Source organism: Ammodytes marinus, assembly GCF_949987685.1.
Source record: "Ammodytes marinus genome assembly, chromosome: 12".
NCBI classification, from domain to species: domain Eukaryota; kingdom Metazoa; phylum Chordata; class Actinopteri; order Uranoscopiformes; family Ammodytidae; genus Ammodytes; species Ammodytes marinus.
In genome coordinates this window covers 3096870-3113317 of record NC_137216.1, presented here as the reverse complement: position 1 = coordinate 3113317, position 16448 = coordinate 3096870, and the positions used below count along the sequence as shown (strand labels likewise).

The window sequence follows — 16448 nt, the reverse complement described above, 5'->3', positions numbered from 1 at the left end:
AGCAGAAGGCAGAATTCAACTATGGAGTTATTCATCTCTATGGCATCCACATCTTTGCTCTTAAGTGTACTGAAAAACACAACATATACAGTACGTTGTCTTCTTTCCCTCTCTGGGAAGATTCTCAGTCCTTGGAGGTCCTGTCTAGCAGAACATATTGCCTTTATGTTTGGGGGTCAGACAAATACAGGAAGATAAGCCCTTTTTTGGCTTAGTAGATCACTTCAAATGCCAAGGATGTTAAGGTCGCAAAGGTCACGGGAAAATGATTATTTAGAGCCCTTCTTGCACCTTTTTAGTAGCAGAACATGCTGGGCAGCAATGTGTGTTACTTTTTAAAATTGGTAGAATTTGGCCTTTGTGTTCCAAAGGTTTGCTTGTCTTTCTTCCATTACACTTTCATCTGTGCGCATGTAAGCAGCTCACGTCTCCACGCGACTGCTTTATTCAGATAACGTGTTGCTTGCAGGATAATTTGTTAATCTCCGCAATTTCCAGAATTTGTCCGAAGAAAACTAACGCAGTTAAAATGGGTTTGCGTTAACGGCGCTAAACTGACAGCACTACTCTTTTATTTATGAACACAGAGCTGGATACAAAGAGTCTGTGTACTGAAACCCAGCTGAGATGTGGGGAGAATGGTCCGCTCACTGTTACATGACAATTATAAATATATCATCCCTCAACATCACTTATTCAAGTTAAGCCGCAGCATCATCACAGAGCAAGGACATTCTATAATCCAAACATTATGACCACAATGATGATTCAAGACTGGTGTGGCTTTTATGAATAGCTCATTCATTTCATTGTGTGTCAAGTTAAAACTAGTATAGCTAGGCGTTGGTAGTAACTTATCTTCATTCTCTCGTCATATAGGTCTTCCTTGTGCGCTGCTCATTTGTTGCTTAGTTAAAGTTAGAAGCTCACACATACACATTACAAAATGGACCTGTTTTGTTTGACATTGTATGACTGAACTTAAAAATAAAACAACTTTTCCTGATGCTAATATTATGATTGTCTCGTCTCGTGAGAAGAGTGTATCTTCCCACATCTAGTAGTCACTTGTTTGTCTAATGAAAATGAAGTATTTCATTAATAACCCATGTTGGAATAAGCTGTTTATCTTAAAGGTTCAGTAAGTGCAATGGTCAGTTTAGCTAACTTCCTGTCAGTGACTGCAGTTAGCAGTCCCCTCCCTCGTCCCCACGTCACCACATTACTGCACTGCGGTCTTCAAGCAGCGAGTTATCTAGCATCATGTCAGATCCGTAAGTGTGATAAAACATGATAAAAACCATTAAAACAGACATTGTGAAGGATTTTTACCTGCATTGTAGGCGCATACACATTCACCCATTTGTCGCTCTGCACGTGCACCGGCAGTGAGACGGGTGCCGGTTTATTAGCGTTCTCTCTTCTGATTGGCTATCAGTAGTGGGATCCCCGAAAAGTTTATTTGCCGATTATATTGCAGAGCGAGTGATTGAGAGATCGGAGTTATGAAACGCGCACACAATATAAGTGATCACTGTATGAGTATAGAGTGATTTAACACTTATATTAACATAAATAAATTGCTTACCTCACCTTTAAAGCTCCCATATTGTGCAAATGCACTTTTCCGATGTTACATAATTATGGGTCTACGGTGTGCCTACAGACTGCCAGAGTATATAAAAAAAGAAAGCTCTCTCCTTTTCTCACTCTCCCCTTTTCTGAAACCCTCCACCTCTCCCCCCAATATACTCCAGACAGAATTCTCCCCGTTTCTGACGTCAAAAACTGGAAAGCCAGAAGCTTCCACTGTGCAGTCCACCCCCTATTTCTTATTGGTCCACGGCCCCGAGATCCTCTCGAAAAATATTCCTTCACCCCCATGTTGTTTGCTTGTTGCGACAAGATGCCTGTAGTACGGCAAAACATGATGAATGTTGCATAATCCACTAATTTATCTTAACCACAGCAGCCTCGTTTTTAATAACACAACGGATAGGAAGCTACTTGTGCTTTTTTTCAAACAGTGAAACTGAAATACATGTTTTTATTTGTATTTTTGCCTGACTGGTGTATAGCTATTAGCTTTGGGACAAGCATTCAGCTTTTGCTCATAAAAACATATTTCTATTCCCCACACCAGTCTGGAAATGCCTCGTTTTTAATAGGACAAAGGATTGGAAGGTATACTGAAGAAGTCTGACTTTGAAGATAATTTTTTCACTGATTTTAGTGGTATTGTTAGCAGCTAGCTCCCGAGCTAGCTTCGCATTAGCCACCATCTTTTGCAGCATTTTTATTGTGAACATGCCGTTTCCATTAGCGTGTGGCTGTCAGTGCATCTGTATGAACATAGTCTTTCATGTAGACAAGGATAGGTCATGTCAAACTGTTCAAAGTGCGTTACTAGCACTAGACTTGGTTCTTCTCATGGGTAGGCTAAACCTAACTGTGCTAACAGGCTATACGTCATCATTGTTTACAAACAGACAGAGGGCGAGGCGTATCTGGCTTCGCTTCCGGACAGGGGGCGGGGGGAGCTCAAATATTGTATATTTACGAGGGGAACTGCAGCTCTTTTTAAAAAGTAGGCCATTGTGAGATTAGCTGAACATCAGCATAGTACAATAAATTATCTGAAAGTTTTTTTCAGCAAACAATTGAAGAAAAACTTATTAGGGACCACTAAGACCATATAATATGGTGTATAATAGAACCGAAAAGTGTATAATATGGGAGCTTTAAGTTAACAGTTGAATATATAACTTTAACTAACCCAAGCAAACTGTAATACTCACTTCATAAGTCTACAGTGTGATTGCACCTGAAATTGAAAATGTTGTCTACGCTGTTGTTAGGGGGCAGAAATGATATTGTCTACCCTTTAGCCAGATGCATTTGTGATAGCGTGTAAGGCAATATGTCAAAAGGTTAGCTGTTACTGGCCTACACTCAAAGTAGCTGCACCCAAGCCCAGTGCTGTTATTGAAAGCTTTTGCTGCCTCTGCTCTTTCTGACATGTTGGCAGAGGTTCATGTTCACCACTATGATTCTAATCTGATCAGGGTTGAAAAATGAAGTGCATACAGTAACTCATGTCATTGTAATTGTGGGATTCACCGCAAAAAAAAATCCTTTTACCGTTATAAAGCCATTCTGGGAAAATCTAAGTGGTTGGAGCCTTAGGACAGGCATCATACTTTGATCGTCAACTAACCATAAATTAAGACAATGAAATCCTAATTACTTAGGGATATGATACATTCCCCCATAGTAGTTCAATAAGCTTTCCCTGCTGATTTCTGTCGGTTCTGTTATTTTTCTGGCAGGAATGTATTATTCCACACAAACTGGTAGTGGTTTAGATGTACATGATTATCATAATGAACATAGCTGCGGAGACCCCCCCTAGAAGCCCCTTATTTCACATTAAATAGAGGTATTAGTTGGCCCCGCTCATTCCTCCTCAAAATAGGCAAATAGCAGCATGATTTTTAATTAACTGCACATCTGCAATATTGCTAGCTCCCTCTACAGTCTGCAATGTGCATTAAACCCACAATGCAAAAGTGTTGACCATAAATATATATTTAAAAAAAAGCTTCTATGCCTAACATTACCAGATAAGGGACCCACAAGGTAAAGCTTGTCCACAAGAATAGTTGTGTTATTGTACAGTAAGGCGTTCATGAATATTGATGCTAAACTTAATTGTTTCTCACTTTTCCTGAATAAGCATAGCTCAAGGTGTTATGATTAAACTGGTATTTAAGTGTGAGCGCTCATTTCATCTCTGGGCATTATTAATTTATAAAACCATTACTGGGGTAGCGCAGTTTTCATCTCAAATAATTTGATATTTATATATGTGGATTGGAGTAATACAACAGGGACCTACTAGAGCTATCAGATTTTTATATTACTTGCCTATCCATTTTTCTATCTATCTATCTATCTATCTATCTATCTATCTATCTATCTATCTATCTATCTATCTATCTATCTATCTATCTATCTATCTATCTATCTATCTATCTATCTATCTATCTATCTATCTATCTATCTATCTATCTATCTATCTATCTATCTATTCATCCATCCATCCATCCATCCATCCATCCATCCATCCATCCTTCAATCTGTCTGTCTATTTTTCCAACTTGGATGTATTTCCCATGCTCTTGCTGTTTGAATGTAAGAGTGACAGTGGACAGAAATTGAATTAGCTGATATTTTGCAATTCAGGACATTTGGAAAGTTGGAAAAGTTTTCAATGAAATGGCTGTCATCAACTCAGTGTTAATCCTCAAAAGCAGACTGGCATTTGTTGGTCCTGTGATCATGTATTTCCAATTTAACTTAAATTTTTTCTCAGTCGCTTTGGTGCTTTTCTCACATCACTATTAACATTTGCACAGCAGTTAGTGCATTTCTCAAAACAATTAGTGCAAACTGCAAAACCTAGTGGATAACCTGCACAAGTATGTCACTTGCTCAAAATGGATAGTCTATTCCTCAAAAGCAAGTATTCATGTCAATGAAACTGCCAGTGTCATCAAAATGAGAAGTCTTGACACCATCGTTTATGAACAAGATAGTCAAATGGCTTTGTCATGTTTTCATTATGACAGTTTATTCTCTCAGTGTTTTCCAATGCAAAAAAAAGGTCAGAACTCGGTGACACTATACCTGAAAATGCTCAAGACAGCACTATACACTACTTGTACAGCCATTTGAAAACTACAGTAAAGTTACACAATGCTGTAGTTAGGGGAGTAAGTGAGTACAAGACACTGAATACGTATGTTTCACATTTTTACTGTATATGCTCTTTGCAATTCTACAGCATTGTGCAAAAGAAAAATACACTTCAGTCACTTATTTAGATCAAACATAAAAAAACACCCTTTTGGTAGAGCTGTGCACAAATGTGAACAATATAACAGGACATATTGTAACTGAACATATATAGGTAAATCATTCTGGCACATCCAGACGTTCCTGTCTGTCTGGCCACATATTTTCATCTACATCACAACGGATATTATCCCTTGCAATGTAGCGAGGAAAGTATCTATGATAAAGTAAAGGTATAAAATTTGCTTGACAGAATTTGATAACTAGTTCAACAATTTTGTATGTAATGACTCAAGCAATGAAATGAAGACTATTAGTTTTATTGGGAACGACTATTCAGCATCCATAAGCATAGTTCATTTTGACCGACATGACATAAGCAAATGACAATGTTATAAAACAGCAGAGAATTGTATGAAAGCAACTGATACATGTCCAAACGCATTTGCAATACTCCTAAACATGTATTTTCACTTCTGGCTTGTTAGTTAGCCCTGCTGCATTCTTATTAGTTCATGGTGTTTAGTGTACTCCTGCCCCACCCAATCCCACCCTGAGCAGACAATCTAAACAATTATATAAAACATTAATTAATTACCTTAGTGGGTGTGCAGGCCCGATTTAAAATAAGAAACACAAATCAATATTGTGTGTATTTGCTAGTGAGGATGCTCATCCCACAGCTCATTATTACTAATGGCCTCTCGGGAGTAATTACTTTGGTTATTTGCCTTTTGTTTTCTTCTTCTTGTACCAAAGATTCCAGCTTTAGGTCAAAGTGAAACTCAGTGCATTGTGGGTTTTTTCTAAGAGTATAGTATGTGGACTGATCCGGCTCACACACAGTATGCATGAAGTGGTGTTTAAGCATCATTTAGCACCTTGGAAATCGGGAGCTATTAAGGAGAAGAGGAAAGCTCCGGGACAGCTATCAGAGGATGTGTAACATAACAAAGTGTATGTACTATGCAGTATATATACGTATAAACGACTTTAAGCGATCACCTGACATAATACGGTAGATTTGGAATTGACAGAGGAATTGTGAGCACCTCAGCCATTGAGAGACCATCTGTGTATAGCCCTGCATGACAGATCAGAGCCACTGAATATTCATGCGCTATCCCTCCCCTTATCACATTAGATTAGAACCCATGTGGCGAGAAGGCAAGGAGAGTGGCTGACAACACGGTTACGTTGTCATAGACCCTTACAGCTGTGTGTTAAATAGTGCATTTGCCAAATGGACATGTGCTCCGGTGTGGCACTGGGTTGAATGCTCTGTGACAGTGTGTGACTGTTTCTCTGCAGTGAGTGTAAATGCCCTGTGCGTGCAGGAGAACACTAGGGTCTATACCTCTTGTTTCCAGTTTGATTGTAAATGAGTTAGATGTGTTAAAGCTGTACTATGTAAGATTTTCAATTATTTTTTTCAATTATTTTTTTCGCTGGAATTTCTTCCACAATAACCATCCCACTTAAACTAGATTGTCTGACGGTGGTGACAAAAAGTGTCCCACCAATAACACCCTGTTTCCACTTGTCTTTAACATGTGTTTTTGTGATCTGATCACATGAATAAAGCTCTAACTACAGGTGAAAACACTCTCAAGACGCATTGAGATCGGATCACAAAAACCACATCCGGAGGTGGTTTACGTCTCTTGTGTCCGATGTGTCTGCATTCAAATCGTAGTGGAAACAGCAATGTGATTTTTGTCCACATTAGGGACCTCCTACTCAACTGCCGCCCCCTGCCTGAGCGGAAATACGTTGAAAATGCATCACTGGCGTTCATGCAGCTTTTATAGAAGCCTCATGAACCTTAGTTGCATCCGCCAGTATTGCAAATGACAAGCTTTCTGTCCTCTGTTTTCATTTCACTGCGTAAATCTGAAAACACGGAAATCGCTGCTATTGACTGGAGAGCTGCAAGGCAACGACTTCCTGTTCTTATCTGCTTAAAAATAAAAGTTAACTCGCGTTTGGCTAGTAACATGCTTTTAATGTGAAGGCGCACAAGAAATATTCTGTTCGCACATGCAGTAACTTAACTGCATTCATATTGAAAGCTGTGTACTGGTGGTGGTGACAAGAGTATATCAGAGGCAGACGTTAGAAAAGCCGCCCGGCGAGCACACATCTTTCACCAGCCAAAGTGGCGTAATAACTTACTCGCCTAAGAGTTTTTACTTTTATATACTATCTATGATATTACCCGCATCTGGGGAGTGTTAATGTATGATCTAAGCAGTGTTGTGCATCGCTCCTCCTTGTCTAAATGAGACAGTAGCCTATCTCGTCAACCTAGACTTGTAATTATCTTTGCACGTAATGCATTTAATGGAAAATGCGATTAAAACTGCACTGTACAGCCCTGTATGTTTACTTGTTTGAACCCCACCGGTTAAAAACACCAATGCAAATGGAAATGATGTACGTGTTGATTTACATACAGAGTGGGTAAATTGTATCCGATCACAAGTAGAAAAAGAAGTCACATGTTAAAAGACAAGTGTGAACACACGGACTGAGAGCTGGCCACTTGTGATCAGATGACCAAAAGTACATCATAATTCCAGTTGGAAACAGGGCCTTAGAAACCTTATAAAACATGAATGTGTTGAAGAAAAACAGTTTTTATTGATATGAGAGATTATTTAGTGTTGCTTTTGATGGAAAAAAGCACTTTTTAATCAGTAAAGTACATTTTTAATAGGTTTTATTGCATATGAAAGATTGAAACCTTCTCTGTGGACACACTGTTTTGGATGTCATGAGAAGATGTCATATATTTGACATAATAATGATACAATTACATTTAAGGAGATAATTGTGCTCCAGACATTCTATTCTTAATCCCTAATAACATCTACAATTTTAAATATTTTTATTTTTAAAGATAACAGCAGTTCCATATGGAAGACGGCCTTTTGTCCCGGTTCTCAAGAATCACTGATGCAATATTTATTCTCTATTGTCTGCCCCCTACATTAGCGCTTGAATCACGCAGGCACCCAGGAAGTAACATGGAACCGGAAATGTATAACACCAATTAAAAACAAAAAACAGGCTTTGGATAAGTGTACCTCTTCAAATATTGATGTTTGAAAACAGCACTCGCAAAATTTGGAAATGGAATCCCCAGTACAGTAAGGAGTCATTTAGAAACCAAGTTAAGCCTTTTAAAATGTGAATATTTTAAGAATGTATACGTATCAATGAAGGACCTACAACTAGATGAGATAGAAGATGAAGTCTGAACGAAGCACAAACATCATCCTGAGGGGCGCTGGAAGAGAAATGAAAAGAGAGAGGAGCTTTAAACACATTTTCAGAGAGCTGGTAGACGAGGCTGCCGGTTTGCTCATGTATGAAATATGAACTCTCAGAGAGACAAGGTCACTTATATTTGACTTACCTAAATATGGCATAAAAATAGTGTGAATCGCTGGGGCTTGAAGAGCTAGCCGAGAAGAAATGTATTAGGGGGGAAAATATCTCTACTATGCTGCTATACCCTTTTTTGAGCCAATATAAATGCTCTGGGAGGAGTAACTTATATAAATCATTGTAGCGGCAATATAAATTTACACCTACTTGTCCCCACGTATCCCGTCTTTAAATCAGCAGGGGTGACAGCAGCTCTCTTTGTAATGGCAACATTAATTGTGGCATCCCTTACCTTTTACAAAGTGTGTGTACAAATTGGATGCTGTGAGTAAGTAACGGCCGTGGTCAGGATGTGTCCGAGTGCTTTTGGATTGTGAGTTCCGAGGGAATGGTGGGGAGAACTCCGCAGAGATCGCTACAGATTCCCTCACGCCGGGTCATAAATCTCCTCATTAAGTGGCTCGCGAACGGCACATTGGTAATTGATATCAATGTAGTTAAGGTGGAGATGTGACACATTTACAGTGCTGGTTGCCACTGGTCAGCTGTGTTTTATGTGCTCTTGTGGCTGCCACGTGAATGAGGGTCACCTAGGTGCCTCATGAATCCTTAAGCAGATGCTCTCCGCTGTTTGCCAGGCGGGCAGCCAGGGGGCCGGGGTAGTTTGTTACAGGACTTCACCGGAGCGATGTGGGGAACATCTGTTGTGTGTGAAAAAACAATGATGTGAGAATATAAATACATCTGCATATGGATACAGTTCTTCTGCATCCTAAACAAGAACTCTCAGAGTATCGACACTTGAAGAGGGCACTCGAAAAGTACAACAAATAAAATAAAAATGTATGTGGCAAAAAAATACGAATGATTATGACATTGACTAATACTAATATCCTTCACATATTGTCTTTAGTCTCCCGCTGAAATATAAAATATGAATACATACAGTATGCATATGGATAAGGTTATTTCGCCTACAGTAAAACATGTCTCGGAGTATTGAAACTTTGAGAAGTTTAAAACATTTAATAAATGTGTAAGCCTATGTGCAAAACAATACAAATGATAACGACAACGACTAATGCTAATTTGCTAAACATATTGTCTTCGGTCTCCCACTGTAAATGCAACTCCAACTGAAACATATTGTTTAAGCTCGGGTGACACTGTAGTAAGTGGATACAGCACACATGAATTATTAATGTTGGAATAAATGGAGATGCAGATTTTCTTTGACACTTTTCCGTTCTCTCTTCTTTCAGGTGCACAGGAGGTGGTGATCAGATGTCCCCTCAATCACATACAGTGTGTCGGGACCAAAAAGTGTATACACTTCAACAAACTCTGCAACGGAGCGCGAGACTGTGAAGATGGCGACGATGAAGGCGTTCACTGTCGAGGTAAGTGTTAAAGGTTCAGTAAGCGGAATGGTTCTTTTAGCTAACTTCCTGTCAGTGACTGCAGTTAGCAGTCCCCTCGCTTGTCCCCATGTCACCACATTAATGCACTGCGGTCTTCAAGCAGCGAGTTATCTAGCATCATCTCAGATCCGTAAGTGTGATAAAACATGATAAAAACCATCAAAACAGACATTGGCAAGGATTTTTACCTGCTCTGCCATTGTAGGCGCATACACATTCACCCATCTGTCGCTCTGCACGTGCACCGGCAGTGAGACGGGTGCCGGTTTGTAGCGTTCTCTCTTCTGATTGGTTATTATATGTTGTGGGATCCCCAAAAAGTTTATTTGCCGAGCGAGTGACTGAGAGATCGGCTTTATGAAACGTGCACACTAAATAAGTGATCACTGTATGAATACAGAGCGATTTAACACTTATATTAACATAAATAAATCGCTTACTTCACCTTTAACAACGCATCCTGGTTATTGTATTGTCTTGGGGCTTAAGGTACATAAATTAAATAAGTAATTCTCATTATTATGTTAGTAAATCAGATCCTGCTTAGGTTATTTGGATTATTAAGATTCTGAATTGTATTTTCAAACGTAATCTGCATTACACGTGTATAATACATAGCTGTGGTTAAGGCTTAACTCCCTTGTTAAAGGGCTTTTGCATGAATTATTCATAATTGTTCAGACTTCAGTCAAATACATTTAGGCTAAAGTGCACTTTTCATTGATTATATAACTATATATGGATCATTTTCCCATTCACTTACATAAGAACTGTTTAATCCTTCCCTTTGTGACACTTAACATTCCACTCTTAATGCCATGATGGTTGGTAATATAAATGCTAATACAGGGAAACGGTTGCTTGAGTTGGCACTTTCTAACTTTGTTGCCGGTTGACATGGTTTGCCAAGGTTGCCAAGGTGACTCCTCGTCATCCTTGCTGTCAGAGCGGGGGCAACAGACACAATGGGACGGCAGCAGCAGGTGCTGTGTTGTACACAACTGTCTGTTGTTAACTGGCCTTCTGTGTAACTATAGCAAGCTGCTACAGACACCTGGCTTCATGTGATAGAGTCTGCCTCGTGATGGCTGCAGTTCCTGGCACAACAGTCGCCCCTGTCTGGAAAGAGACTGCAACCTTTGTTGACCTGTAAGACAGCTGAGGTCATGCTGGGCTGTGTCTCTGTGTGAGTGCTAGGTGCAGGGCTATGCTATCCTCTGATTCACACCTCTGAGAAGACTCCAGAAAACCTGTTTTTGTTGGCACGGAGCACAGATCTTTTTTGCTGCATTGTTTCACTCCCTTACTATTGCTTGTGTTGATTCAAGGTGCAGTCAGCCATTCTGGAGAATGCTTGTGATCGAAAATTAGTTTGTCGAAAATCAGTGAATATTTCCTCACGATTTTCTACCTGTGTGTGCTGTGTTTCCGTGCTGAAAATACAATGTGGTGTTCATACATAGCCTAGGCTCTGTGTATTTAAAAAAGGGGGCCCACCGTAGCTAGCAGCATACCTGTTTACAGAGCCTAAGCTGTGTATTAACAGGGGGATATATATTCTCAGCACAAATCAATGTTGTTTGAAGTGGGAAGACACATTATATAACAAAGTGCAACATGTCTGTTTTGGTTTATGTTTAGAGTTCACCTAAAACCTGCACATGGGTTAAAGTGTGGATACATCCTCAGGGCTGCATGGAGGCCTGGGGTTTTAGAGAAACTGCAATGTAACTGCGTTGGCATAAATTTGACACCCCGCTTAGACTATTGTCCACATCTGCTGAATGTGTGCCTGAGCTACAAAATGATCTTTAGGCTTAATACCTTTAGGGATGTTCATCCAACTAAACAGCAAAGCAGTAGAGGTCCGCAAAGCAGGTCAAATATACATGTCAGGCTCAATGAAAACCCAAAAACCATAACCTGGGAGAAAAGGCTTGAGTCATCTCACGGAGAACAAGCAGGCAGTCTTTTGCAGGCTCATATGTATCCCATTCCTCGTGCCGTACTGCACAAGAATGGAAGTTTTTACAATGATGCTGGAAGGAGAAGGAGGGACAACAATCTTAATTAGCTGCTACATCAGCTACCTTGTGCAACTTTCCTCATGAGCATAGGAAGAAGTCTGTTGTATATACCGCAGTAGCACATATGTAGCCATTATGATAATGCTTGCAGCTTGTACATTAATCTTTCTAACACGGATCTCGCAAAAGGAAACAGAGTAGACCTTATTCCTATATACCGTTAACATGCAATTAACATATAATAGCATTGTGCCTCACCTTGCCGTGCCTTCATGGGAGCACTAATGAGCTGTAGGCCACAGGATCCCAGAGAAAAGTCAAATCAATTTGCCAAGAAATAACAGGTCAGACAAAGATTCTGTTTATGTGTCGCTTTGAAATGGAATTATTCTCTTTTGAATCTTTTTATATGTATTTAAATTTGAGAGAGAAAGCTAGAGCACAGAGGCTTTCATTGCAGTAAACTTGTCCCTTGTGGTTTCTACATTACAATCCGACCATCTATTAGATAAATTGAATACATGCAAAAGAGGACAATTTAAAATATCATCATACAATTTTATGATTTTACTATTTAGAATAAATACAATTAATGTATCTAATAAGTAGTACTTAAAAACCTCTTGAGTTGTACTTGTTATCGCATTCATCTGTACTTAAAGTATACAGCTAAATTAAAACAAAAATCAAGACGCATGTACTGTATGCTCTCTTATAAATCAGCTTATATGGAATGCACCACCTTGGCATTCAAATATCTCTATTCAAAGCAGTGGGGCCACATGGTATTTTCTAAAGCCCTTGACCACAAAACAGAAGATCTACCGTATATTTCATTGGGTCACTTTTCATGCTGTATTTCTTGTTAGCTTTCACTGCAGTAATCACCATTAACAACTGCCTTGAACACTTTATGTCTAGCATAAATGGAGAAATGCATTGTTTGGATTAATATTGTATTTCAAGAAATGCCATGCTGTGCACAAAAGCAATATGACTTGTATTTGACAACAATTAATGATATTGAATATGCTCTTTATTTCTTTATTGCTATAACTACAGCTTAATTGGCTGTTTCACCTTGATGTCGTATAATACATGACTTTTCTCTGGCCTTGCCTAGACTTTACTGACTTGTACCTTGCTTATCAATTCATCTGTTTTCAGTGTATACATTAACATGGCACCACTGGTTTCTAAATGCACAATTTGTTGAGTGAGACTGTAATGAATGTGTAGTGAATTATGCAACACTACAACCAGCTGCTTCAACCTCCTTGACTAGAGCTGAAGAAAAGTTGTTTCTTTTTTATTAAAATGTTACACTAGTCTTGTAGAAAAAAATATTTTTTTAACACATTTTTTGATTTCATGTTTAAGATAATACATTACAGTCTGCTTATTAAAGAAAGACTTCACCCATACGGAACAGGCGTTCTATCATTATAAAAATCGCTATTATAATATAATGAATGATATTTTTCTTCTCTCAGTCGTCTTTTCTCAGCCTAGGATGAACCGATTTCTAAAATGTTTGCACATTTATACTACATAGGATCTCAGAGTTCAATACACCTTCATATTTCCACCAGTGAAGTAGGTCTTTAAGTGAACCCAGCAACACATACAGTTAGTACACTATGCTTGGGCCTCACATGGACTGTCCAGACTTTATCGGGAGAAGAGGAGAAATTGAGGTCGTCCAATAGAAGTTTTAGGCAACCAGCTGGGTCTCTCCAAAACTTTTCTTCCAGCCCACCTCTTATGAATATACATGAACATCCCGGGAGGCCTTGATATGAAGGTGCCCAGATGGAAAAACCTACCAAACTCTATTCGTTCACCTTCAGGAAACTTGCTCATACTTAATGGCGTGCTCACGCTGTGCCGTGGGATCTCTAAAGTCTCTGCCGCTCGCATTGAGGGAGAAGACAAAAAGTCCTTAAGACTTAAATAAACACAAGTTGGCTTCAGACTTCACATGTTATCTTTTAGGGCACTTCCAGAAAGTCAATATAAACAAAATGCTTTCCAAATGAGAATGGTGACTAAAAGGAACAGCCTGGAGCTGCTTTAGAAACTGACAATTTTGCCTAGATTTAAAATGGAAAGCTTCATTTAGATGCCAGGTTTATTAATCCATGTCTGGCCACAAACAGTTTTCTCAATGTTGTCAGTTTTGTCACCAAAATGTTTAGCTTATAAAAGCGGAGACACATCAAAGTCCCATTTTGTATTGTTGGTATGACAAAATGTTTAAATAGCAACATACACATTTGGCAGTACTATGTGGTCAAGTTGGGTTTGCATTCGGCTCTATCATGATCCTCACCTGATATCACCTGGATCCCTCTTAAGTTGAACAGTTTAATATGTTGCTGAAGACTCACTTTTGTTGCATTGACCTTTAACACAAGTTGAGACTTTGACACTCCTAACTTTTCTTTTCATGTATCTTATATGTTATTTTGTATTGTATCTTGTACAGCACTTTGGTCTACTGATGTTGTTTTTAAATGTGTTATAGAAATAATTTTGACTTTGACTTTATGATACATCACTTTAGATAGATCATCAGAAACTCCTTTAGTTATTGACTTAATACAGTATGTCAATTAATGCTGCTGGGTTTGTCAGGATTGTACCAAAATGGCAGGCCAGAACCCAATAGCACGACAACAAACCGTTCAGGTATAGCAACAAAGTTTAATAAAGAATCAAACCAGGTAGTAGCGAGGCAACAAGTCCAAGAGGGGCAGGCAAAGGGAATCCAAAATCCAAAAGGATGGGTCAGAACACGAATAGGCAGGCAGGTAAACAGGCAGGAATTCGGAATAGGCTGGAGAGCAATGTAACACAAAGACAATCTGGCAGGGAACTGAGGGAATGAACCGGTATATATACTGTGGGGCTAATAGCTGATGGGGAGCAGGTGAGTGTGGTTAGGCCAGGTGGAAGTAATCAGCAGGGAGTGCAGAGCAGGGGGGAGTGGCCGGGTCTGAAATGACAAGAGAGTTAATATGGGAACAGACAAGTGACAAAAAACTAAATTGTGGCTGAAGTAGTGACAGAACCCCCCCCTCTAGGGACGGCTCCTGACGTCCCACCAGGCTGATCAGGATGGTCCCTATGGAATGTGGTGATGAGGTCGGGGTCCAGGATGTGGCGAGCCGGGACCCACGAGCGCTCCTCAGGGCCATAACCCTCCCAATCAACCAAGTATTGGAAACCCCTTCCCCGTCGTCGCGACCTGATGAGACGATGAACCGAGTAGGCAGGCCCTCCATCAATGAGCTGGGGGGGCGGCGGGGGTCTGGAGGAGGGCTGGAGCTGGGACTCTTTAACGGGTTTGATCTTGGATACATGGAAGGTGGGATGGATCCTCATGGAGCGAGGAAGACGGAGACGGACTGCAGCAGGATTGATGACTTTATTGATGGAGAACGGACCCACAAACCTGGGAGCCAACTTCCTAGACTCCACCCGGAGCGGAAGGTCCCGTGTAGACAACCAAACCTTCTGACCCGGAGTGTAACCGGGTGCAGGGGTCCGACGGCGATTGGCATATCTCTGGTATCGGTCGGACGAGCGCAGGAGAGCAGCACGGGCCCGCACCCAGGTGCGCCGACATCGCTGGACGAACGCCTGGACAGACGGGACACTGGCCTCTCGCTCCTGCTCAGGGAACAATGGAGGTTGATATCCTCGAGAGCACTGGAAGGGGGAAAGACCTGTTGCTGAACTTGGAAGTGTGTTGTGAGCATACTCCACCCATAGGAGCTGCTTGGACCAGGAGGACGGGTTCTGGGATGTGATGCAGCGCAAGGCAGTCTCCATCTCCTGGTTCATCCGCTCAGTCTGGCCGTTGGATTGAGGATGGAAACCCGAGGATAAGCTGACCGTGGCCCCCAACAGCTGACAAAACTCTGTCCAGAAACGAGAAGTGAACTGCGGCCCCCGGTCGGAGACAATGTCACAGGGAAGGCCGTGCAGACGGAAAACATGATGCAACATAATTTCAGCTGTTTCCTTGGCAGATGGTAACTTGGGCAACGGAACAAACTGAGCAGATTTAGAAAATCTGTCCACAATAGTAAGAATAGTGGTGTTACCCTCGGAGGGAGGCAGTCCGGTGACGAAGTCGATCGAGATGTGGGACCACGGACGATGAGGAACAGGCAGTGGCTGAAGAAGGCCCGCAGGGGCATGGCGAGCGATCTTGTGCTGGGAGCAAACACAGCAAGCAGCGATGAACTCCTTGGCGTCCTCTTCCATGGTAGCCCACCAGAACCGTTGCTTCAGCAGGGCTAGAGTGCGCCTAACCCCTGGATGACAGGCAAGGCGAGAAGAATGTCCCCACTGGAGGACCTGAGAGCGGAGATTCACAGGCACATACAGACGATTATCAGGGCAAGCACTGGGGGCCGGGTGGTCGGCCTGGGCCCGTTTTACCTTGTCCACAATGTCCCAGGTAACTGCGCCGATGACCATCTTAGTGGGGAGGATGCTCTCAGGATGTGTGGGAACATGTTCGGATTGGAACTGACGGGACAGGGCATCTGGTTTGACGTTCCTAGAACCTGGGCGATAAGACAGGGTAAAATCAAAACGATTAAAGAACAACGCCCACCTGGCCTGACGGGAGTTCAACCGTTTGGCTGACCGGATGTACTCCAGGTTTTTGTGGTCCGTCCACACCACAAACGGATTCTTCGCCCCCTCCAACCAGTGCCTCCACTCCTCGAGAGCC

At 41.1% G+C, this 16448-nt stretch overlaps 1 protein-coding gene across 1 annotated transcript in view; it reads left to right on the top strand.

Annotated features, from left to right (window-relative positions):
* Positions 1-16448, top strand: part of lrp1bb (low density lipoprotein receptor-related protein 1Bb) — a gene marked incomplete at both ends in the record, with an annotated part of 302818 nt that overhangs the window by 93072 nt on the left and 193298 nt on the right. Inside the window, one exon of the mRNA XM_080038312.1 lies at positions 9513-9650. Coding sequence (XP_079894438.1) covers positions 9513-9650 — 138 coding nt within the window. The remainder of the gene's footprint in view (positions 1-9512; positions 9651-16448) is intronic.